This window comes from Argopecten irradians, chromosome 6, assembly GCF_041381155.1.
Source record: "Argopecten irradians isolate NY chromosome 6, Ai_NY, whole genome shotgun sequence".
Lineage (NCBI taxonomy): Eukaryota > Metazoa > Mollusca > Bivalvia > Pectinida > Pectinidae > Argopecten > Argopecten irradians.
In genome coordinates this window covers 28,494,268-28,520,817 of record NC_091139.1, presented here as the reverse complement: position 1 = coordinate 28,520,817, position 26,550 = coordinate 28,494,268, and the positions used below count along the sequence as shown (strand labels likewise).

Here is a 26,550-nt window from a genome sequence, read left to right as displayed (position 1 = left end):
TAACACATCAAAATATACACACAGGTCCGGATTTAGTCAACTTTTGTAATTGATGATGTGCCCTATACAAATGGAGTTCGACAAAACAGCAGAAAAAAAGTAAAATACAGATTCATGTTTTCTTGAGTTTACTCTTTTCCCCAACTACAAATGAAGCCTTTTCAACATTACATTCAATTTTTCTTAAATGGCTTTCGTCTCTGACATATATAAATACACTTATATCTGTATATTATGTTTAAAGATGCTCCACCGCCGACAGAGCATAAATGATATTCATCATTTGAACAATAATTGGTGTTTAATCGTGTATGTATATGCCTAATTAACACAAAAAATAGTATAGAATAATTCATTTCGCCTTTGGTGCATGCGCAATCAGTACTTCCTTCCATATAGGATATAGTGACACGGAATTTTTTCGGGATGCAATTAATTATATTTCATATTTTTAACTAGAAGTAAAATTAGAAGCTTAAACTTTTCAAAGGTGGTAATGGTGTAAAGTAAGTAACTTTTGTAAGTGAAGAAAAATACTAAATCGTCTGATCCTGTTTTTAATAGTGAAAAAATACAATTTGTCAGCGGTGGAGCATCTTTAAGATTCCCTCAGATGAAGGGGTTAAAAATTCACCATTCGACAATCGGTTACACAGTATATCGAGTAATATAGTATCAGTAACACACGGAGGAAAAATTACAAGCGAATGATTTCCGTCGCTTCCACGACTGCCGTGTATTGATCACGATTTAAACTTATTTTACAGTCACATTTCTTTATTTGACTTTGTGAACTTCCCTTTGTGACCAAGGTAATCTGATATTTGTTTTATCTCCAACGTGCCACTTTGAGAGAAAAAATATCTGTACTAGGATATTAATCATTACCATAATTATCATATACCATGTAATACATTTAATTCCTCATAAGTTTGATTGAAGACCTCTCAAGATATCATACTTTTATATTTTTACTCACTCTATCACTTAAATATCTTGCAAGTAGTGCGTTTAACCTATGTTGTTCTGTGTTTCAAAAATTCGAAAGCAAAAAAAATATGTACAGACAATCCTGTCTCTGAAGACCATCCCAGGGACAGGGAAAGTTCTCTTTAGGGGTGGGACAGGAAAAAGTTTCTTTATACACGTTTTTAATAGGATGGTGGTCTGTATAAGGGCCGGTCTCACTGTATACTTTATTACTTCATTCACCTGACGGAAATTAACTCGTCATATGTGATCAAACTTTCATTGAAAAATATATATTATGGGAGCCTTTATCCTCAATATAATTTTTTTCCGAAACAGCATGATAATGATGAATGCGCATTATCCGCACTGCATAATTATGCATAACATACGATCAGCTCATGAAGGAATATATTTTTCTTGTACCATTGGAAAATTGTGAATGAAATACGATCTGTTAAAGAAGGAAGATGTTTTTCTTGTACCATTTGAAGAGAAATGTCACCTGATATCTCAATAATAAAACATTGACGTAGACTGTAGGGTAGCATGAATGCGTGGATTCTTTATACACGTATACAGTGAATATGAAACCCAGACTATCAAAAAATATCTATTGACATTTCTTATTGTCCTTTGAATACCTACTGCGCGATACTTCTGTCGTTTAATAGATATATCTCATAATAGTGTTTGCAAAATCATTATGCAAAATATTTTTAAAAACAATCGATTTACATGTGTGTAGTTATAACAGGTTACTCTTCCTACTTAAGGTATATATCACCATACTTAGCCTATATAAAATGTATATTTTTTTCCGAACCATTATTTGTACACTGCTCCTCGTTCTTAAAGTGCGTTGTTTCTGTACATAGCCTAGTCTAGATTCGTCGGAGTTCCAAAGCCATTTAAAATGTACACGGGTATTTCACAACTTCCTTATCGAACTTAAGCTAACAGTACAATGATCTATTGATCTGTTCTAATATAAACTCGTATAGGTGATGCCCGGTGAAGCGTAAACCGGTGTAAAACTTTCTTAATTATGTGTGTACCTTCCGATGTACTTCCTGGTCGTCATGTACAATAATAACACAGAGGAGGATTAAGACGGAGATGTCGTCCAGAAACGGTTTACGGTACTGGAAGATATTCCTAGTCATGTTGTTCTTCGTACAAACAACAAGGTCGGAAAGTAAGTTGGAAGTTCATTTCTAAGTATATGACATTTTCTTTGATATAAGTAACTTTATACATTTATTTATATCAGCCTGTCGCAAATCAGTATGATTTAGAAGTGATATCTAAGTTTCATCTAATTCGTCTTATCATGACGGCAAATTTTAGTACATGTACATGTAATATAAGAAGACGGCAAATGTGATAAATCGTATTTGTGACTTATATATAGGTTTTCAGCTAGTATAACTGTGTTTGGTATACATAGAGTTATGAATAAATCAATCGTAAATGGAAACTTAAAGAACATCAATATACGTGAACTTCATCGCGGGATTACTTACAATATATGCGTACCAGGGAGCTACAGATGATAACAGTGATCTGAATATGTGTAAGACGAGTTATCACTCTCCGAATTATTCTACACATATGTAAAGTGCAAGGTAAATAGGTTTGATTTATATAGCAATGTATACATCAATAAAAACGTCAATGAACATTTTGTTTTCTTACATATATTTTGAAAACTGTCTATTACACAATGTAAATACATAAATAATATCTTTAATATATCTAAAAATATGCCATACTTTGTCACAAATATAGTTTTACTGTTTTATCTGTATCAATTTTGCCAAACCTGAGTCAGCGGTTTTGAATATACTAAGTTTGATTCAACAGAGATACTTTATGCCGACAATAACAGTAGGATTATCACGAAGACATATAGCTATACTTAAACTTTGCTATCAATTGCGTTCACAGAAAACTAATAACTTTCACAACTTTTGCACTGGTCGTTTAAGATACATATATATTGTAATATTACAACGTCTTTTATAAGAAGCATGTTGTTTTGTATACGTTTTATTATCCTCAATCTAGTCAATGTAGCTACAATGGGTTTTGCGAGCCAATCGTCCGATCAGTTAACAGATAATTGGAAAGCGGGAAAAGCTATAGACAAGTGTACCAATCAAGACATAAACAATGACTGTTGTACTCATACCAAGGCTGGTCATTATAAACAAGCCTGGTGGCGAGTGGATCTAAAACAGGCGATGACGATACAGAGAATCACAATATACTACAGAGGTAAGTAAAAGGGCTATAAAGGTTTGACATTTGGTTTTAAACACATTAGATGCAATGACCAAAGCTAAGTAGGGCCATTCTTTTCTCTATCAGTGTCTATCTTGTTCCACGAAAACCACTTTAAATGTTTGTGAATATACAGCAATAAAGCTATACGACTCACAGATATAGGTTTTCTTACAGTAGCAAAAGTAACGGAGGGTATCAATTCGTTTTTTGCCTCTTCAGTGATACATACATTGTATGTACATGTAAGCGTAATATTGTGCATGAATCTACTTCAGAATATTCTATCTATTTTGGAATCATGGTTATTTCAGTGATCAAAGGTCATAGAATGAAACATGAAAATTCCGACCAAAATTATTATTTTTATAACAGTCGATTTGTAAATTGAAGACGATTAGAATGTTCCATTGGTAATGTTACCATTTATGTTGTGGGAATGTAGGTCACTCGCCTTATATGATGTATGGTGTTTATTATTTTAGTGTATGTACCATAATTGCTATGGTCTCTTTCATTGTTCTCCATCTGTTTGATATGACACCGGTAGGTTCGGGCTATGTATATAAACATTCCACGTGCGTTTCTGGTTGAGTATTATTATAGCGACTATGGTTTGTATCCTTGGGCAGTCTAGGTTAACTTAGTGTTTACCCTCGAGACTACAGGATATTGGGGAGTTGCCGGAAGAGTTTTCCGAGCTCACTGCGCATATGCAATAAGGTTGGACCAATCAGAATGTGTGTGCAAGGTCGCATGTAGTACCATGGGGAAGGGATCATAAAAGGGGCTTCACAGCTAAATTGGACGGCGCGTGCCCCGAAACGTTACATATGGCGTTACGGCACGTAAAACTCTTCATTCATTCATTAAATTGGACGACTTGCATGGCCGGATAACCGGCCAACACCCAGGGGGAGATACCTCCCCTGCCTACTAGGCCCTGACAACAGCGGCCGCACTGCTTATAACAGCACACGTATACGTTAGGACACTTAGGGTGTTAAACGTAGATTAGGGAGTGGGGCTGTTGTGGAGTTAGCTGGGAGGAGGGAGGGAATAGGAAGGGGTGTTGGTCCTTGTGGGGCCTAGTGTTATCGTTAGGTACAATCTGTAAATACTCTTATTCTCTATTCTTACTTTATTATCGTTTACTTGTATATTATATATTACTTAGTATAATAAATCTCCATTTAACTTTATGTAAGTGTTTGTTGATGTGTAGTTAATTGCTCCGACACATTCTTAAGAACTTGGGATTAAGCTGCCTGTAATCAGATCCGCGTGTGTGCGTGTCTCTACTCTCGGGATTCGTCTGCTGAGCGTGTCGTGGGGATTGTAAATCAAAACTTGACGTCCCCTCGACGCTGGTCCCGGGAGTGGAGACGCGCTATTACAATGTAAACATTACAATATGTTTATAATTACAAGCCGTAAGGCTTTCCATTGATGTCGGACTGATGAGAAACTTATGACATGACATGGTCGAGCCTAAACTATCCTTAATGAGCAGCATATTTTCCTTGTTCATAGCAACTAGTGAATATTAATACCATAAAAGCATCGCGATCATCTGTCAGTTTCGCAAACTTAGCAAATATCCAACTTTATCATTATCGACTCAAGGGAAATTGCTCTATAAGAATGATAATATAATCAGACAGTAGGGACGATTTCTTTTTCCCAATATGAATATTTGGAGTAGGAGTTACTATGCCATAATTACAAAAATGTCATGTTGAATATTTTCATCACTTTATAAATGTTCCAGAAATAACCAGATATATAGCTGGGATGCTAACATATTGATTATGAAACTAAACATTTGAGTTATAAAGAAGACTTTTTGCACACATTTTCAAACTTGCCACCAAAATCATGTAAAACTATTTCATATTACAATTTGCTACAAAACAATATCTTGAAAAGTATTTTTTGGTAAGATTGCTGGACTTGGCATTATCAAGGTCGCTTCGAATAACAACAAGCGCTACAAACTATTCAAATTTTACGGAATCAAGATAGAAAGGGAGGCTGAAGTTGGTTCCGAGTTCCGAGTTCCGTTTAAGGACATTTTTTTATCATTTTAGTTCCGTTTGAGTAAAACTTCTCTATCATTTCAGATAAAAGTTGTCAATATGCTTTGCACATATAAGAAATGTTGCCTGTTGGCTTTTTTAATGGATTAATATTGGTAAATCCACTTTAATTTAGTTTTCTATCAACTTCCATTTCCGAGTTCCGTTTTACTTAAACGGAACTCGGAACTGGTTCTGAGTTCCGTTTAGCTAAAACAGACCTCGGAACTCGGAACTCGGAACCAACTTCAGCCTCCCAGATAGAAATGCAACTATCACGCTAATCAGTTTTGAAGAAGATAAATACGGAAGTTAAAACTGTGGTAACATAACAAAGTAGTGTGTCGAATAGTACAAAATATAGATAAAAAAAATTCCAAAAAAAAAATGCAACGGTTAAATCACAGTAATTCTATAGCTAACTAGTTTTTCCAAAGAGCTAAAATCTTACATTTAAATAAATCTATCGTTATTCTCTTTTTTTTCTGATAAGAACATAAAGCGTAAAATGTAACTTCAATATGGATAGGACGGGTGTTTTTTTCCAAACATAATTAAACAATAGTTCAACCCAAGTTGTCGTTTATCCATGAAGCAATTTAATCGAAATCTCATCGGAAATTAATGAGATGTATTATAAAAGGTATGTGTGTTTTAGCTTCTGATTATATGTTTTTACCTAAACAAAATGCTTGCAACCTCCATTGTTGGAAACTAACTTTTCTTTCTTTAGCCAATTCTGAGTATCGATTTTGGTGGATACTCACTCTACGTGTCAAACTCTACCAAAGCCCCACACAAGGAATTCTCTGTTATAAGGATAACAGCAGTTTATCGAGTGACGTCAGCTTAAACCCGACACATGAGTGTCCTAGTGTAGCTCGGTATGTCACTGTCTACAACAAAAGAGAAACACCTCCATTACGTGCCTGGTATGGTAATTACTCTGTTCTGGAACTGTGTGAGGTCCAGGTTTTCGGTAAGTTGGATATTTTTTTCTCTATCAGTGTCAATTGTATTCCACGAAAACAACTTTGAATGTTTGTGAATATACAGCAATAAAGCACCTAGCTATACGACTTATATATATATATAGGTTTTCTTACAGTAGAAATACTAACGGAGTGTTTTTTGTCTCCTCATTGATACATATGTACATGTAAGCGTAATATTGTACATGAATCTAATTCAAAATCTTCGATGTATTTTGGAATCATGGTCATTTCAGTGATGAAAGGTCATAGGGTGAAAGATGAAATGTTCGTTAAATTCAACAGTGGACTAAAATAATATATTTGTAGTTTTTACATAAGAATCATGGCCTCATGAATTTGAGTTCAGAAACAGCTGAAACCCTGTAGAAAGTCTGTAACAATACTATTTTAATAACATTGTTTTGATATTTCTGCTGAAAAAGTAGATATTTATCCTCATCAGATTGGTTTTATGTTATAAGGCCCTAACTCTGACACGCAAAATAAGGCCAAATGTTATACAAGTTGAAAAAACTTCTGTTTCAAATACAATATGTAATGTGTTTTCTTTTTCGTTTTTAGAGTCATACATATGTTGGATTTACTTGTAGGTAGTAGCTGGTGGTTATCATAAGAAAAGAACATTGACCCTAATTTTCACCTGTCGTATAGAAAACAAAACCATGTCCACGTATTTGACATGTTCGTAGTCTTTTAAGTGATTTGATTACGGGTTGGTTTTTTTTTCAAGTATATCATGCACACAAAATAGACTGGGTGTATTTGAAGAATAAGAGGTCTGCTTGCTATAATACCTTTGACCGAATACAACATCAATATATTATGATCTGTTAAGCCACCAGTTAATACATACGAAGATATAATTCCTTAAAATGACAATAGTGGTGCTTAAAATTTATTTAGATATGTTTAAACTATCATCAATGCTAACGCTATATAAAGACGCCCCCCTCTTTATGTAATGTGCCGTGTATGGTGCCTGATTGTGTATTTTAGTAGAGAACAGCATGTTCGAGTTGTGTCGTTTATAATAGCTGAAATGTTTGAAAATCTCATAGTGTTCATTCTAATAGGCATTCATACTGCAAATACTGGTGATATTTTGGTCCCCATGAGTTTACGAAAACTGTCAAACAGGGTGTTCCAATGTAGAGAATTATCAACTTGTATTCTTAGCAGTTTGTGACTGCCGACATTTTTAAAAGGAATATCATTTATTTTAAGAGCTAGGATTGAGTTTTCTTGTTTCAACCTGGCTTTTTTCGTACGGTAGAAATTATATTACTTTTAGTGTTTTGTTCATTACGAAGCATATTATTTCGTTTTAAACTTACTTTCAATATTTGTTAGAAAACCACAACGGTGATGAAACCTTTACTCAGTTCATGTAACAATGTGATCGTTAAGGCAGCTTGACAGGAATGGCCTATGGACGAAAGCATGATTGTGTCGCGTGAAGAATGTTTTTAGTATGGAGAAAAGCTATATATTTGCTTTACAACATGCTTTTCAAATACCTTTGACAGTGTTGGCAGAATTGAGATAGGTCTGTCACTCTTTTGGCCCTGTTAATAAAATAGGGGTAACTTTTGCACACTTAAATAGATCTGGGTATACATTAGTAGTAATACTTAAAAAATATACATAACTGACTTGGTGATTACTGGTGTAGACAGTTTTAATAGTATAAGGTCAATGCCATCTATTCCAAATGCCTTATTAGTGTTTAGAGAAACTTTTAGACATCGAGTTCTGATAAAGTTGACAGTTTCAATGGATATCAGCTCTTTGGTTTTTTGTATTTTTCTATAATATCATTTCCTCCAATAATTGCTAAGTTATCGTCTAGACCAAGCTTTTCTGAGAGTTCAATAAGTAATTGATTGAATGTATTTACTATGTCTGTGAAAGATGTAATATTTTTATCGTCATATTGTAGTTATGATGGAGGTAATATGTTTTTTTTCATTTTAGCTCAAATAAATATTTGCCTGGGATATCATGTTCTTTATTTCTCCATAAACGAAAGTTTACCTAATCTGTCCTTTAGTAGAACTTGTCTCGGAGATGTCTACCTTCATATATGTCAACATAGTGTTTTAAACAACTACAATATCTACTTTTGGAAGCCTAAATATTTCCCTTTTCACCATTTGACCTATGGAATGACCATGTGCCTGGAACAAGTGGATGTCTTAGATAGCATACAATGTGCAAAGATAATTTCATACAAAATATTTTGCTTATCACTGAGGGCAGCAGAAAACGGAGCGATTTGATTATCTTTGATCATGGGAATTTCTAAGTACTAGTTTAACTGTACCGCTCCGACAGCTAATTTTCATATTTAAATGGATTGTCCATTTAGAATATTTATCATATCCGTTCATTTTCTATAATGTCTCCCATTTCTGTTTCGTTCTTATCAAAATGGCAAAATATGTATTTTTACATCATATATTACTTGATGTCCACTATCTGTATTCAAGACTGTACCTGAAGGAAAGAACTCTACAACGTTTATTTCCCTTAGATCCTAATCCGATACCTTTTATTGTGTTGTTGAATGGTTTTTCGTTGTTAAAATAGTGTGTGATAAAAGCTCCTCAAATATCTTCATGAATACGCCCTTTATTAAGGAAAGATGTATTGACCACAAAAGTAAGTCCAATAATTGGTGTTCAATTCAAATGGTTATATACAAAAATATGATATTTATTGCATTTTACATTACATAGGATGTCAAAAAGGAAGATATGGGTCTGGAAATTGTGACAATCTATGCCCACCGAACTTACTTCGGAGGAAATTGTAACGCAGTAAACTGGATACTGCTTATGTAAGTGTTTAATAATAATAATAGCTATTTTATATTAACGTATTAACGAACTAACTGATATACTATAAGATAAAAATCACTTTTTATGTCATTCCAATTTTCACGAAAGAAATTTATATAAATTTTATTTGCAATGAATTTTTTACGTATACGTGTACATGTACTTGAATTTCGGGTTGGATTGCATGACGCCAACCAGTCCCAATTCCATCACAGAACACAGCAAATTGTGATAATTTCCACCGTTATAAGGAGGTCAAATTTTGATGTGTTATTAAATTTGGCGTTTCCATGTGGCCCTTTTACAAAAATGGCCCATAACATGGATCTGAACGAAATATTATAATTTATGAAGATATGACGGCTTTTTTTAAGTCTATATGCATAGATTTACCAACTTGATATGATTTGAAGCCATAACGATATTACACAATCATTCTAAAATTGTATTCAACAGGGGTGTGAATCAATAATCATAAGAACATAACAATCGCCACAGGTAACGGTGTTTTTGTACTTAATGTGTTAATAGCTTATCCAAGCGCTTAGTGCACATGGACATATTTAGTAGTCAACGATGAGTAGATAAATTGATATTTATGTTTGCTCGAGATATAAGCCAAAATATGAATGAAATGGTCATCTTATTATATTCTTAAAAAATATTCTTAATACGTGTTTTTTTGTAAAAAACTCTCTTCATCTCCTCTTATCCAATGAAGTTGTTGTAAAAACTCAGAGCTAAGCCAAAAAATGAATGAAATGGTCATCTTATTATATTCTTAAAAAATATTCTTAATACGTGTTTTTGTAAAAAAAACTCTCTTCATCTCCTCTTATCCCATGAAGTTGTTTGTAAAAAACTCAGAGCTAAGGATTGTAATTTTATTTTTTATTTTTCTTCAGTATAATTCATTTAAGCTGTATGATGTTGGTTTGTTTCGCCAGGCGTTGTCTTCATCATTTCTGAGTTGATGGGCGACTGTGCAGGTGGAATAATTTGATGGATGTGGCAGGGACAGTCATCCACTTGTTATTGTTTTTGTGCATCCCTCCTTGAATTTTTCATCCCTTGTTTCTTTCGTATGATAGACTTTCATTACAGTCATTATTATCTTTCCTTATTTTTTATGAAAATTTTTTTCCACAGTTTTGGTGGTCGCTGTGAAGAGAATACAAGGTTAGTATCTTACAATACAAGGTTTATTTTGGTGCAATACTTGTATAGTGTACGATACTAACCGTGTATTTTGTTTATGCCTGAAACCATTGGCTTATGAATGAACATTCAAACAGAAAGCAAATTGCCGTTTATTTACTTTATTATGCGAGACGCTACTGTTATTGCTCAGGAAAATATTCATTCATTAACATTGATGAAATACCCTTCAGGTTTGAGTTTTCGTAGCACAATCTTAAGGAAGTAAAAGATTCTATCAGTCCATGATGAAAAAGACGATACCACAATAAGAAGAATGAATGTGACATCATATGCTGGCGGGATTGAATGACGTTATAATCAAAGAAATATTACGATTCGGGGTCAATTTAGAAAATGCTGTTCGATGTGGAACAATTCAGATCGTATATAAAGGATAAAGCACTTGTCAAGTTTACCCGGTAGTAGGATATCGGTCACCATGTGTGACAGTTGCCAGGATAAATATTATTCTTGAACCCTTGAACTAGCTTCTCTCGCACGGCAGCGTGTTCAAAGTGCTTGACATTCCTCTCTTTTCTATTTTGTGGATAGTGACTAAAGATATCATTTTGAACCTTTCGTGATCGGATGTTGATAGATTACTTAGATAATGATTGGATGATGTGCCTCAAATACCAGTATCATGACCATACCTCTCCCTCTCCCGCGCGCGCTCTCTTCTGTATAATAGAGCAGCTTTAAAAACGCTCCTATGTCCGGTCTGTTTTCACCATGTTATTCACCTAGCCGTATCTCTCCATTCCAACAGTTTATCATCTCCCTGTGTCATACAGTGATCTGAAATGGTGTTAAAGTAGAGTTCACGGTCTTTTCTAGAGTTTCCTTTCTGATCACACAACAGTGTTGTGTTTGTGCGATTCCGGACCGGGACACCCTTCCTCGTTTAGTTTTTTCTGTTTATAGGAACAACATTGTTGTCGAACAGCTTTCTTTTGTACGTGATAACTTTTGGTGCGAGAGCCCGTCCTGTGTGAGGGCGAGGACATTATTTTGCGTTGGAGAGTTGATCTCATCCTGGCCCGGGCACCCCAACCCTGGGCAGCTCTCACCCAAATTACAGATGTGGATATACATTTGTTGCTAATTGCCACAAAAGTATATACAACTATCATATACATCTGGGGGGAATAAAATAATTTGTACTGTGATAAAACATAAAGGTAGCATAGTAGAATTATTTTAAACGAGTTTGATAAATTTCATATCACATAGGTCCGCGAGTCTAGGAAACTTTTTATTTCACATAACTTTTGTTAATAGAAACATAAGTAAAAACTGTAAATTTCCGTTCTCTATATAAAACAGTAGAAATCTGGGCTCTGATGTAGACGTTTCCGTCCTAACGTGAGACAATCATAGCGACGTCAAAATTATAGAATTATGACGTCAAAACTACAACTGACGTCATAACAGTGTTATTGCGCATGTGTCTTACGATATTATGATATGCCGTATGACATGGCTGGGACAGGCCAGTTATGTTATAAGTAACAGTTATATTGAAATTGAAATTTTTCATACACTTGCAGACTGCTCTGCTGGAAAATATGGCAATATTTTGTGAAAATGAATTGTAATATCACTTGTGATACGGGGGTTGTGAGAAGGATTCGGGTCACTGTATCGGTAAGTGAATATATATTTGTAAAGTTCTCTGATCATGTTGGTTTTTTATTTATCTTTTTGTTTCATAACTATGAATTAAAAAGAAATGTTATATTTGCTCTCAACTCTTTGAAGAATTCATTCTGTAGAACTGTTGATGTATACGTATCAATGTCGCATTTATATTAATCTTTATTTGTTTTTGAAAGCGATATGTTCGCACCTGTAAAAAAATAAGTAATTTCTGGCATCATACCATTTTCAGGGTGTGACACCGGTAAAACAGGATTTTTTTGTGAAAAAGACTGCCCAGGGAACTGTATAGCATGCAGTCAAACGTTGGCTACAGAATGCTACGGTAAGAGATGTTTTCCATATTTAACTATGAGAGTCTCTCCTGTTTTTATAGAATCATAATACCGATCTATTAGAAAATATTTTAAAACACTATTCATAAATAGGTTCAGGTTAGGTTCTTAAGGTATAATGGTATTATTGGATTACCAAAATTTATTATTGTGTTTTGTTCTATTGTTGAATAATGACAATAATCTTTATAATGCAGAATGCGTTGATGGGAAACATGGAGTCCACGTGCCAGCTTGATTGTTCTATAAACTGTAAGGACAACACATGCGTGAAGGACAATGGACACTGCATAGGTTATTATTATAGATATTCCAAGATTAATATCAAAACTAATGATCAAGTGTTATGTTCCTCATCATTTACATCCAAAGATATATATTACCTGGTCTTTTTATGACAGATAATGTTAAATAGCATTGATCTTAACATGTTGCAATGTATTATAACACGTATAGATAAAAGTAATATATAATAATCACTTATAATTTTAAAAATATAATAACCTATTTAAAATAATAAAATTAAATACTTGTTACGGAAACTATAAAAATACAGATGTTATAAGAACAGTGGACATTCGATGTGAAAAAATAAACAGTTATTGTCTTCTTTAAAAAGAAAGATCAATTAAAACTGTGTCTTTTCAAAAACTAATTCACTTAACGCGCTATCACAATATAAACAATTCTTTGTACTCACCATTTTATTATTTTCACACTTTCCCATGCTAATCAATCCGAATTTATTTCGTTCGTGTCACTGCATTAGTACTGATGGCGTAAAACGAAAGGAAGTTACTCTGATAGAACGGAGTAACATTAGTTAAACTGAAACAAAAAACAAACAAAAATATTCGAAATCTTCAAACTTCCTTATTTTTTAACTATGATTTGTGTTTAAGCTAACACAGGATCTCAAACCGATATATACCGTTGATGACTGCAGAACAGGCTCATTACCGGCAAATGGTAACAAGAACAGAGACCAAAAGTCCCTGCCAGGTACACTACCAAATACAGAATTGTATGCTTCAACAGGGCATCCAGTAGACCCCTCAGAGTGTGTTTTTGGTCCCAAAAAATCATATTTGACTCTTTGGTTTCAAGCACATGACTATTTAAATTAATAGTTTATATGTTTTGAAAGTTGTGATTTCTCAGAAATGGTTATTTGGCTTCTAAATTCACTAAACGATAAGGTCAACTGGATGCCATGTTTAAGAACTAGCTTCGACATTAATCTATATTATTCATTTTCAAAACGAGATGAGCAGAATAATCAATTAAGATTTATAATTTGTGATCTACTTTCAGTTGATAGATTCAGGGTATACCTGAATTCCCCCGCGCTGGGCAGCACGGACTATATCAACGCTGTGGAAATTCCTGTAAGTTCGTATATATATACTGCTATACATCACAAAGGAGTATATTCCTCATATCATTGACAATACTTCAGTTTAGTGTTACAGCTTAATTGTCCAGTCGTGAAAATTCCTTAGGTATCGATAATGTGCAAGAATCTCCATTTTGTTTTTATTATTTTACAATTAAAAAAAACATTTTTCTAAAGACGATACAATTATCACATGTCTTCTATCTTTAAATGCATATATATATTTTTCTGGTTTTACAAATTGTTACATGTTGTGCGGGGGATATGCATTTGATTACATTTTATGTAACATATTTCACTCCCTGTTCGTATAACGATATGATTTTTTACATCAGTTGTGTGTTACAAAAATAAGTCAACAAGCTCACTCGTAAAATCTGATGACATAACAATTAACACATGTAAAATAGAACAATCTAGATAAATATCATTGCGATTAAGAGACCGTGCCAATAAGCATCGAGCTTCGTACACTATATTAGTGGAAAGTGTGAAAATCACAGAAGTTGATGATTGTTTGTTTATTTGTTATATATAAAGAACTAATCATAAAAAGTTGGTTGATATGAAAAAATATTTTTTGTATCCATGGCAACCGGGGGTATATACAATTATGTATTTGAAAAAATGCATTAATCTAAAAATAACGAAATTTCTTAAAATTTATGCCATGTTTCATAATGCACAACATTTTAAATTGATTAAATCCTTATAGGCGTGTGAAAAATTAACAAAAAATATGTTTTCATAATTTTCTTAAGATCCAAGAGGCCGGAAACCCCCAAAATATTAGTTAAAATATGTTGAAATGTTGCTAAAATTAAAGAAAAAATTCTCAAAATCCATACATTGCTTGATAATGTTATTTATACTAAAACAATAAGCATTAATTGGTTAAAAATAATCAATAATAAAATTGGGTAGAAAAATGAAATTGAAAGAATAAATTATATATTTTTCCTGTGAATTTCCTGAAATTTGGCATAATTTAGCATTTGGATTATCTCCCTTGCCAGTGATTGAGTATATAATTACCTCCCTTGCCTGGAACTCTCCATTCATGAAACAACAAAAGGCGATCTATTTACAGAACAGCATGTTTTCAAGCCTGCATAAATGTGCTGTTAACTATGTTTTTGGCCTTAATATGTGCGGAGGAATGGAGAAGAAGTGACAGGATTACTTTTGGTAAGTTTTTTTATTATGCAAATGTTTTAATGAGACAGAAATTGAATGAATTCCAACAAAAATCACTTCATATATTCTATTCTATTGCCGGTGCCATTCTTGTTAGTAGGCCTAACAGTTGTATGTTGTACTTAATTGAAATACTTATTTTCATAACATAACCTTATAGCTATATATAGTTTGATGAGAGTACATTAACCAGTGGCAGAATCAAAGACAATTCCGGTGGGGGTGGGGGTCGGGGTGGGTGGAGGGGGCGGTTGCCTGATTGTCAAAACTTTTTCAACCCTTCTGGATCCATCACTGATCATGACCATATGGTAAAGATAAATTGATGAAAATTTTGAAGAAACTGACTATTTTATAATATCTAGAATAATCTAGGTGTATAAGTTATTATAAATATACATGAAAAAATAAAAATTAAAAAACATGCAATATTTAGTAAGTGTAAGTAACTCATTAAATTATTAATATCTTGAATGAATGATTGTTGGATATTCCTTTTCTGTTTTCAGTTTCTGTACGTCCTTTAAGTGCTCTACAGCTATTTATTACTGTAATTCGTTAGTAGTACAGGAATTATTTCTTATGTAGACTCTATATAAATGCACTATATCATGTATTATGTAGAAACATTTACATACCGGTATATAAAATTATTTTTATGTATAGTCAGACAAAACAGAAATGATACTCTAATACTAGTAATATAGGTTACTGATTGTTCTCTTAACAAGAATATTTCATATTGTGACATTTACATGAATATTTCATATTGTGACATTTTAACTATTTAAGATAACGATATAAAAGACTGACACCCCAGTGCTTAAACCAATATGTGTTTAAAACACCAACCTGGAAACAGTCGGTACAGTCTGTATAACTTAAGTGTCAATGTTTCTTGAACAGTAAAACACGGATGAATTGAATCATTGGATGTTTTACTGCAATTCATATCATTTAATTGTTCCACCATAAAACATACACAAACGTGTACATATGTGTGTGTGTTTTTTTAATGTAGTGTCCCTCTGACCATCCGTACAAACTTTTCTGTCTCTAATTCTGATTCTATTAAGCTTAATTTGTTAAAATGTTGACTCTGAAACTTGTGCTGCCTATGGCAATATTATCTGTATCATTTAATTTTGCAAACATACATTCTGTTTTAGAAATCAATTAGTAGTAAATTTTAAATATTTTTTTTTCTATTTTAACTTCTAGAATGACATCTGCATTAAAAGACTCAGTGGATCAGGTATTGCTGATGGACCAATTGTCAAGGTGTACCAAGTTAAGAAAGTTCCACAAAATACCAGTGCGAGACCCATAGTACTTGTACATACCATCGAAGGCGCTTGTTCTATACTTAAAATACATGGAGTTCTGTCTAGCAGACATTTTATCACTCTACTTTCACCAAGCAATTGATATGAAGCTGGATACTCTTAATATTAGTTTAACGTCCTTTTAATAGCCAGAGTCGTTTAAGGACGTGCAAGGTTTGTTGGTGGAGGAAAGCCGGCCTACCCGGAGAAAAACCACCAACCAGCAGTCAGTACCTGGCAACTGCCCCACATGGAATTCGAACCCGCATCCAAGAGGTGGAGGGCTTGTGGTAATATGTCGGGACATCTTAACCACTGTGCAGACTCTTAGTTGTGAACTGACCAACACAGTTTGGTGAAGTGTGTGATATCAAAAGACCAAAGTGATGCTTATTAATTCAGATAAATTAATAAGCTTAGAGTGTGTTGGTTGTAATTTCAGTTTGGAACAGATACATTCACAAAATGAGTCTACAGAGATCTGTTATCAAGCCATATGGACAAAACATTTTAGTTGAATTTTTTTAATGAGGACATCAAATGTTGTGAAAGGATGTTTAATGAAGATATTTCAGTCTAGTGAGGGTATGTTGAATGATTGCATACAAGTTTATAGTGTGATGACTGATGTAATAAGTGTATGTTTACAGTCAAGTAATTATGACTGATGAGAAGCAAAAGTTATAGTGTGATGAGGGCATACGTTTACACTCTGATGACTGATGTCTCAGTTATGATGAGGGCATAAGATTATAGTGTGATGACTGCTTAGGGCATAAGTTTACAAGGTGATGATTGATGAGGGCATAAGTTTACAGTTTGGTGACTAATGAGGGCATAAGTTTATAGTGTGATGATTGATTAGGGCATAAGTTTACAGTGTGATGACTGATGAGGGCATAAGTTTATAGTGTGACGACTGATGAGGGCACAAGTTTATAGTGTGACGACTGATGAGGGCGCAAGTTTATAGTGTGACGACTGATGAGAGCACAAGTGTATAGTGTGATGACTGATGAGGGCATATGTTTATAGTGTGATGACTGATGAGGGCATAAGTTTATTGTGTGATGACTGATGAGGGCACAAGTTTATAGTGTGATGACTGATGAGGGCACAAGTTTACAGTGTGACGACTGATGAGGGCATATGTTTATAGTGTGATGACTTTTTGATTATATAAGCTGAATAAAAGTTGACAAAAGAATTTCTATTGATGCAGTTGTGTCTCTATATCTGCCTTTTCCCTCAAATCCATTTACATATATATTATATGGTTTGGTGAAAGGAATTAACTGTATTTTTGGTGTCAAGTAATGTCACAGTTCACATATTATAGTGACAATATAATTATTTCTATTTGAAAGAGGAGGCAGTAGAAATATAAGTAATAATAAGCAGTTGCTAAGGAATAAATAGTGTTGCTAGGGATATTTTCGATGACAAAATGGTCCTAAAATTTCACTTTTTATATAATTAATCAATTTTAAGCATACTCAATAAGCTTCCAGCAGTGATTTTTTTTTTGAATGAAACAAATACAACATTGAAAGAATAACAAACAGAAATGACCCTATTTTTCTAATAAAAATGTGTAAAAATGACCTAATTTCAGTCATCCATTAAGAAAACAGATTAAATTTTCTACCCAATTTTATTTTTTCTTTCATTACTTAAACATCCATTAATAATCCTCAGTAATATAAAATTGCATGGCAAATGTACGGATTTTCCATAATTTTTCAACAAAAAGTACACATTTTTCGTCAATTTTTGGAAGTCAGGGATGTGGCTATTTACTGTTACCATAGCAACCATCCTATAATTTTGGATTGTTTATTGATGATTTATTTTAATCAAATATACTTCATATTATGAATATATTTTGTTTTCATACAAATGTCATTTTTATAAATGCTTGAATTTTCCATACAAATATCCTGCTTTTTCAACATTTTTCCAATTATGAGACCTTGTTGCCATGGCAACCAAATTTCCATGCCAATCAGTAAAAATGGCCTTCCAAACAACTTAATTCTTTATGGAATTTGTTTCTTAGCCAAAGGGGGTTACTTTAAAGTATATAATTTGAATTTCTATTTTTTTCACTTTCCACCTAAAGCTTGATGCTTATTGGCACGGCCTCTTAATTATATAATAGGATATTCTACGTTACTGTTTTAGTCCTACACCTCCAGAAACGGCTACATCGTCACACAGAATCCTCTACAGAACACCGTTGTCGATCTATTAGCAATGATAATGGACTACGACTGTGATACGGTTGCTATCATCGAAAACGACAACCTGGTAATTATACATTATGTCTGTGTATACTGTAGAGTTTTTAACATTCGCGGGGTTTAATTTCGATAATTTCGTGAATTCTTTCAAATTTGCGAAATCTTAATCATTCTGCTAACAGACACCTCCATATGTGTCACTGTCAGTAAGTGATTTCTTCCCAACAAATTAATTTTATATTGTGTTTGTTTTCGTGTTGTTTTAAACATGTAATCACTTGCGAAAGATTTCTTTAAAAATAGTTTAAATGAAAAATAATGTCCCTATAATCAATACATGTATATCAGACGCTAAAAAGTTAGCTAAACATCCGATTTGACCCCAAAATTCTGTTTTATTTTGAGTGTGAATTAGCCATGTTATTATTTGTTAATTCTCAGGAATGGTTGCCAGAAAAGGACAGTGAAAAATCTCACGGAGGTTTTGTAATCCAACACGAAGCAGACTCATTGAGTCTTTCCAATACAGACGTTACCGATTTTATCATCTCAAACAAAGTAAGATTTCATTCTAGGCATTTTGATTCAATAGTTAGTGATACATTATATATATTTCTGTAATAAAAGTTCACATGATATAGATACATTAAACATATAGTCCACGTTCAAACGTGTTTAGATATCACACTTATTGAAAAATAAGGAGGGTTCATAATTTCTAAGAGAGAGAAAGAGAAAAAAATAACAGTATACAAAATGTACAGGCATTTCTGGACAAGGATTGAACCAGGCGACGAAATAATATCGGTTTTGTACAAACATGCTTGATTATAACAGGAACACAAATATGAGTCCAGAGTTAGGGTGTTTCACATGTCTGCATGGGATAAAGAAGCATCAATTCCACAAAACTCCCAAGGTCTCCTGCAACTGCTAGAAATTGTGGACAGCCGCCGAAAGTCAAATCAGTCCAAACGAACAGTAGTCATGTGCAGGTTTGTAATAAACGTTTATTTGATTTCAGACAATAAAAAAGAGTGTTTACTGAGCTATAGATATGGTATCATCATTTGAAAAGATAAAATACACTTCAGAATTATTGACATTGAGTTCCAGTTTATTGTTTGCGTTCAGTATTCGTTTACCGCAGAGCAATTTCATTTTGTTTTATAACTGTTTTAGATATTGTGAGCTTCGTGATAACACTTTTTATCAAGGAGGTTTTGGTCCGGTCTCGTGGTGTTTTATTTGGCCACTTTGGTTTCCTCCGACTTTAAGACCCCTCGCGCGCTTACATCCGGGCCATTAAAAGTGATATTTATAAGTTATATATAATTTGTTTCGCACTTGATGTAGAATAAATAAATCTTAAAAAATAGATACAAATCAAGTGATGAATATTGTAATCCACTTAATTTCGCGTAATTTCACTATATACTCGAACATGAGTTTATATGTTGCGCCAAAAACTGTATGAAACGTATATATGAATGCACGGTTGTCAGTATGAGCCCTTGATCGCGAATCTATGTATTCGTGAATATACTGAAACTAACGTAGACGCGAAATATTTACAATATTCAGGTGTCAAGTTACTTCATGTAACTCTTTCTAAATGGGTCTGTAAATATTGCTTATAATCATATGCTAGATGTAAAGAAACATCAGTTACCTCAACCAATAAAACTCAATAATGGAATCATACATGAAAACATACGACATTTAAATCTCTTCCATTGTTTTACTTTTCAGAGACGGGTACTCCCAAAGTGGACTTTTCTGTTGTATAAGCAACGCGCGGGATCAGCTTAAAACTGATGAAGAAGTCGACATATTCCAGATTGCTCGACAACTACTTTTCAGACGACCAGAGTTCATCACATGCTATGTAAGTATCATACATACATGCGACAGAACTGTACAGTTGTTATATTTCGCAGGTGCAAATATTCTCGATTTACTGTTTCGAACATATTTGCTTGGATTTACATTCACAAATCTTTTTGTAGCCTGAAAGCGTCATTTGCCGAATGTAAAAAAAAAAAAAAAAAAAAAAAAAAAAATCCTTTGTGAAAAGTTTTGCGATGTTTTAAATTTCGCGAATTTGGGTGAATCCGCGAATTTAGCACAAAATATTAAAACTCCTGCGAATATAATCAACTATAAAGTTATTGATTTGTTTTTGTAATCTGGCTGATTAATGAACTGGTGACTGGTTGACTGCTTTTTTTAATGAGAAAATACATCATCGTCGGTAATCAAATAAGTGGTGTCGATAATAATTAAGTTTTCAATAACGATAATCAGTTTGAAAGGAAATGCGATCGGTCGTTCTTTATATCGCACATTATCGATAAATGATAGACTAAGACACGCTTATGACGAACCTCTGGGGACAAACGAAATAGCTTCGATATACGAATAGTTCGATATCCACATATTACAGACATCTGATAGGAACCTTGGTGGAGAATCGAAATTATATGTAATATTGGAAAGGTGTTTTTTTGTTGTTTTTTTAAACAACACCAAAATACATTAATTTAACGAGCATTACAAAGACTACGTTATGACTTTATTCATTTATAAAACAATTTTTATAAGGTATAAATACAATAACTAAATATATCGTTTCTTCCGTTTCAGGACCAATACCAGTGCTGTTACAACACAATTAGGGATTATCTTGATACCACCGATGTGTATATGAACTGAAAGTATAAAATAATGATTCAACAATAATTCGGATATCATTGCAATCGACCGTGTGCATATGTACTAACATGGTTGAATCGAATATTCATCAAGATAAGTTTTCTTGCTGTAGCCTCCATAGAGTGTATACAAATTGACATTCGAAATCAGGTGTAAAAATGTAGTGTTTAAGCCATGTTACTGTCGTTAAGTTTGTATGACCAGTATGAAATTACAAACGACAACGGTAAAAATGAAGAAGAAAAATTGAAAATTGGTGCATGTTAGAAAGCATCATTTATTGTAAAGTAATTCTGTTCACCTGAGAAAAAGTCTTATTCTTATGGCCTTTTGTCCGCCGTCGTGCGTCGTCCGTCATCCGTCGTGTGCCAGTTAACATGTTACATTTATGACTTCTGCTCCAAACCTGGAGTGAAATTTGGCACATGCCTTATAAGGCACAAGGTAATGTCCATAATAAATTCATCAAACTAAAATAGACTCTTCAAAACTCTTCTTAATTCATATATGTGATGAAAATACATGTAGAAGTGTTTATTTTTGCTTTAACAAAAGATTATATCTTTTGTTACATTTATGCCGTTTTGGCAACATTATAAAATCAGATACTCACATTATATTTTTTATCCTGAATAACGCCAGGAGCATGATGGGCGCAATGTGCCAATTTATAGTGTGTATACATCTGAATCAGGTGACTGTTAAGGCCCATGGGCCTCTTGTTGTTTCATATTCTGTTTTAATATATATTCTTTTTATTTGTTCTTGTGATACATTTTGTATGTTAATATTTTCGACATTTTTCTACGAATAAATATTTACAATATTATTTCTTATACAAGTGTTTGAGTTAACATTTGTCTGAATAATTGTCAAATTACATGTACGGTTTCAATTTGGCAGACTGAAAAACAAAATACAATGTATTCCCAATCGTATAACATTTTATTACGATGTAAAAAAAAATGCGATGTCTTATTTGTTTTTCTCTATACATACTGAGCTTTACAATAATAACGGTTTAAATCAATTATTTACATATGGCTAGTTTCTCATAAATGGCTGGCAAATCTTGAATGTATCTTATCAGCAAAACGTTTAATATTGAAAATGTTCTGAAACACAACTTTAAAAAATACATTTAAAGATATTTTGTTATCAATAGGAATGATGCATCTCCGCATTCATAGTAAAAAGAACAATTCAATGAGGAAATCGTAATTAAGCGCAATACCTTAAAGCACCAAAATGAAATTTCCCCTAAACAATGTATGTTTACCATTAGGCCTATTTTGGAAAATAAATATGTCATTCGATCATATATCATTAAACCTAGTAGATATTTTTAAAAATGAAATGTGATGTAGCGTTTCACTACAATGGTAAAGAGCATATTGTTAACCGAACAAACGTTTTATTGGGACTTTATATCGTGGAGGGTTGTTACAGGACGGATCAATATAGAGGTAGTGCAAACATCCGTGTCCGTATATTAACACATATGGACACAAACAGGAAGGCCGGAGCCGCTGTTAGACCCTCCCCAAATGCAAGCATGGAACCTTACAAGCATTTCCAGCCAATGCGACCCTAGATTGAGCTAAGTCGGGGTCAGACTGCCACTCCCTTACTCCAGGAAAAACCTGGATAGAAGGAACTACCCCTTGATCTCTAGAAGAATTTCCGAGACAGGGACAGAAACAATACTAGTAATAACAACTGCTTCCTTCTCCTCCCGTAAGATGAAGACGGATCCCTCTTATGGAGGACGAAGATCGCCAAGATGTTATGCAGGACTGTCCATGAGCCCCAGAAACTGAACAGAGTTCAGAAGGGAAGGATTCATGACATGGCCGACATTGGGAACAAGCAGCCTGTGGGTCAATTCCTCTTAGAAATGGGAACACCCGTGATCCAAGCCCTGACGTTGTCCAGAGCGAAACATACCTGGCATAACACTACGAAACACATAGGTAATTACTAGGTAAAAAAATCGTTCAAAACATAAGACAAATTTTAAAAAAAATCACTAAAAGGTTGTTACGTGATAACAATCCTACCTAATAATAAAATCGGGAACGAAGCCTCAGCAACGAAAACCGAAAAATCGTAAACAAACCGAAAGAGCGAGACGTCACCTAAAATGATGGATTGCATAGTACACCGGCAGACACGTGGATAAGTTTAAAACAGCCGAACATGAAAAAAAAACATAAAAAGAAGTTAAAAAAAATATGACAATATTAAATAAAAAAAAAAACGCAGAACAGATGGGAATAAACACAACTGAATATGTGTAAATTTGACCAAAACGTCAAACAAAAAGGAGTAATACACCGAAAGAAATTGATACAAATTAATTGCTGAGTAGCTATTTAAAGAACAAGGAACAGCTTGTCTCCTGCATTTGACTGAGCTACCTGGCCTCGGAATCTCCACTTCGATAAAACGAAATCGCATTGTAAAGCTATGGTAATGATTACTAAAATGAAATTGAGGTTTTACAATGTAAAACCAATTTTCATGATGTAATAATTACTATAATTGTATGGAGTCCCGCCCTTCTGTTTCCTTCCCTTTCCTCCTCAGTCATGTTTAGCGACAATTCGTTGGCCCAATTGGTCAGAATCAGAAGGGAGGCGGCCGGGATCCCGGAATATCTTATCTGCATGTGAAATTTACTGGGAACCTGCGAAATACCACCATTTTCCAAGACCGTCTTGTGGTCGTTCTTTTTAATATTTCAAAGACCCAAAGAAATGATTATGATTATTCGGACTGTCTATAAGTTAATTGACTGGAAAAGATTAAACATCAGAAGCAAGTCAATTGGTAGAACATTCTTTTTTGGGTTTTCGATCAAAAATTTTCCTAGTTTTGAATTTTCGTAGCTTAGACGATTACTTTAATCGAAAGATCGCGCCTAGAGTAATTTACATTAAAAAATGACAGCAAGTTATATCATTGGGTTTTCTTATTACTCAAATCGCGGTTATGAGCGGGTTGATAGCTAAAAATTGTCATGTTAACATTTCATTCCGATGGAACGATTAGTGTAGTTATCGTATCTGATGTCTCTTCATTTCATATGTTGTATATGTTGAGGTTGTTTTTTAAGCTTTATAACACATCAAAATATACACACAGGTCCGGATTTAGTCAACTTTTGTAATTGATGATGTGCCCTATACAAATGGAGTTCGACAAAACAGCAGAAAAAAAGTAAAATACAGATTCATGTTTTCTTGAGTTTACTCTTTTCCCCAACTACAAATGAAGCCTTTTCAACATTACATTCAATTTTTCTTAAATGGCTTTCGTCTCTGACATATATAAATACACTTATATCTGTATATTATGTTTAAAGATGCTCCACCGCCGACAGAGCATAAATGATATTCATCATTTGAACAATAATTGGTGTTTAATCGTGTATGTATATGCCTAATTAACACAAAAAATAGTATAGAATAATTCATTTCGCCTTTGGTGCATGCGCAATCAGTACTTCCTTCCATATAGGATATAGTGACACGGAATTTTTTCGGGATGCAATTAATTATATTTCATATTTTTAACTAGAAGTAAAATTAGAAGCTTAAACTTTTCAAAGGTGGTAATGGTGTAAAGTAAGTAACTTTTGTAAGTGAAGAAAAATACTAAATCGTCTGATCCTGTTTTTAATAGTGAAAAAATACAATTTGTCAGCGGTGGAGCATCTTTAAGATTCCCTCAGATGAAGGGGTTAAAAATTCACCATTCGACAATCGGTTACACAGTATATCGAGTAATATAGTATCAGTAACACACGGAGGAAAAATTACAAGCGAATGATTTCCGTCGTTTCCACGACTGCCGTGTATTGATCACGATTTAAACTTATTTTACAGTCACATTTCTTTATTTGACTTTGTGAACTTCCCTTTGTGACCAAGGTAATCTGATATTTGTTTTATCTCCAACGTGCCACTTTGAGAGAAAAAATATCTGTACTAGGATATTAATCATTACCATAATTATCATATACCATGTAATACATTTAATTCCTCATAAGTTTGATTGAAGACCTCTCAAGATATCATACTTTTATATTTTTACTCACTCTATCACTTAAATATCTTGCAAGTAGTGCGTTTAACCTATGTTGTTCTGTGTTTCAAAAATTCGAAAGCAAAAAAAATATGTACAGACAATCCTGTCTCTGAAGACCATCCCAGGGACAGGGGAAAGTTCTCTTTAGGGGTGGGACAGGAAAAAGTTTCTTTATACACGTTTTTAATAGGATGGTGGTCTGTATAAGGGCCGGTCTCACTGTATACTTTATTACTTCATTCACCTGACGGAAATTAACTCGTCATATGTGAACAAACTTTCATTGAAAAATATATTAGGCCATGGGCTAGGAGGGTCCCACATGCACCCCCCCCCCCCAAACCTCCGAACCAATATTTTTCTGAACCCTTATGACCCACTGATCACAAATCCAAATGTTAACATTGCATAAGTTGGGATGAACTTCCGGTTATGACGTCATCAAGATGGCCGCCATCTCGAATTTCACTAAAAATTGAAAAATAGTCATAACATTAACATTTTTCAACCGAAGTAGACAAATGAGGTATCAAAATGACCACAATAGAACAACAAATACATATCAGGACCAAAAAAGCCAATATATGTAGTGATTTCTACGCAGGAAATGAAAAAATCGGATTTAAAGCTCAAAAATGGTGATTTTTCAGCAAATTTTTCATATTTTGTTTGACGCAGCAAAAATGTTTCCCAACAACAATCTATTATTTCTAATAAGTTTTTTGACCACTTATCAATCAGTTTAAACAACAACAACAACAACAAAAACCAATGTTAACATTGTATAGGTTCCGGTTATGACGTCATCAAGATGGCCACCATCTCGAATTTCACTAAAAATGAAGAATAGTCATAACACTGATATTTTTCAACTAAAGTAGACAAATGTGGTATCAAAATGACCACAATAGAACGACAAATACATATCAGGACCAAATAATGCAATATGTGTAGTGATTTGTACGGAAGAAATAAAAAAATAAGCTTTTAAGCTCAAAAATGGTGATTTTTCAGCAAATTTTTCAAACTTGGCTTGACGCAGCAGAAATGTTTCCCAACAGCAAATTATTACTCGTAATCAGTTATTTAAACTGCTATCAATCAGTAAAACCAAAAATAACAACAAAAACATATATAAATGCAAAAAAGAATTATTGTTATACCCTCAATTTTGTAGATTAGCAGCGTCTCAAAAATAACACAACACCTACTGATAGCGT

General features: G+C 33.6%; 2 protein-coding genes and 1 long non-coding RNA gene across 3 annotated transcripts; all 3 read left to right on the top strand.

Moving 5' to 3' along the window:
• Window positions 1-1,829: 1,829 nt before the first annotated feature.
• On the top strand, window positions 1,830-9,167 carry LOC138325541 (fucolectin-3-like). The gene is made up of 4 exons (XM_069271286.1): window positions 1,830-2,167; window positions 3,040-3,249; window positions 6,067-6,312; window positions 9,067-9,167. Exons 1-4 carry the CDS (start codon window positions 2,089-2,091, stop codon window positions 9,141-9,143), a joined length of 612 nt encoding a protein of 203 aa, XP_069127387.1. The 5' UTR covers window positions 1,830-2,088; the 3' UTR covers window positions 9,144-9,167.
• Window positions 9,168-11,953: 2,786 nt separating this feature from the next.
• Window positions 11,954-12,680, top strand: LOC138325544 (uncharacterized). The gene is made up of 3 exons (XR_011208797.1): window positions 11,954-12,015; window positions 12,260-12,352; window positions 12,560-12,680. It is a non-coding gene; the product is annotated as an uncharacterized lncRNA (long non-coding RNA).
• A 555-nt stretch (window positions 12,681-13,235) lies between these two features.
• Window positions 13,236-22,050, top strand: LOC138325542 (receptor-type tyrosine-protein phosphatase epsilon-like). Its single transcript, XM_069271287.1, has 7 exons — window positions 13,236-13,364; window positions 13,677-13,750; window positions 18,465-18,590; window positions 18,965-19,081; window positions 19,361-19,518; window positions 20,276-20,411; window positions 21,170-22,050. The coding sequence occupies exons 3-7, from the start codon at window positions 18,537-18,539 to the stop codon at window positions 21,236-21,238; spliced, it is 534 nt and encodes a 177-aa protein (XP_069127388.1). The 5' UTR covers window positions 13,236-13,364; window positions 13,677-13,750; window positions 18,465-18,536; the 3' UTR covers window positions 21,239-22,050.
• The last annotated feature ends 4,500 nt before the right edge of the window (window positions 22,051-26,550 follow it).

Excerpts from the sequence above, each read along its gene's own strand:
- LOC138325541 (XM_069271286.1), top strand. The coding sequence starts at position 2,089 with ATGTCGTCCAGAAACGGTTTACGGTACTGGAAGATATTCCTAGTCATG. Across the intron at positions 2,168-3,039 it reads ACAAACAACAAGGTCGGAAA|TCAATGTAGCTACAATGGGT; the intron begins GTAAGTTGGAAG and ends TCCTCAATCTAG. Across the intron at positions 6,313-9,066 it reads GTGTGAGGTCCAGGTTTTCG|GATGTCAAAAAGGAAGATAT; the intron begins GTAAGTTGGATA and ends TACATTACATAG.
- LOC138325542 (XM_069271287.1), top strand. The coding sequence starts at position 18,537 with ATGATAATGGACTACGACTGTGATACGGTTGCTATCATCGAAAACGAC. Across the intron at positions 19,519-20,275 it reads CGAACAGTAGTCATGTGCAG|AGACGGGTACTCCCAAAGTG; the intron begins GTTTGTAATAAA and ends TTTACTTTTCAG. Across the intron at positions 20,412-21,169 it reads CAGAGTTCATCACATGCTAT|GACCAATACCAGTGCTGTTA; the intron begins GTAAGTATCATA and ends CTTCCGTTTCAG.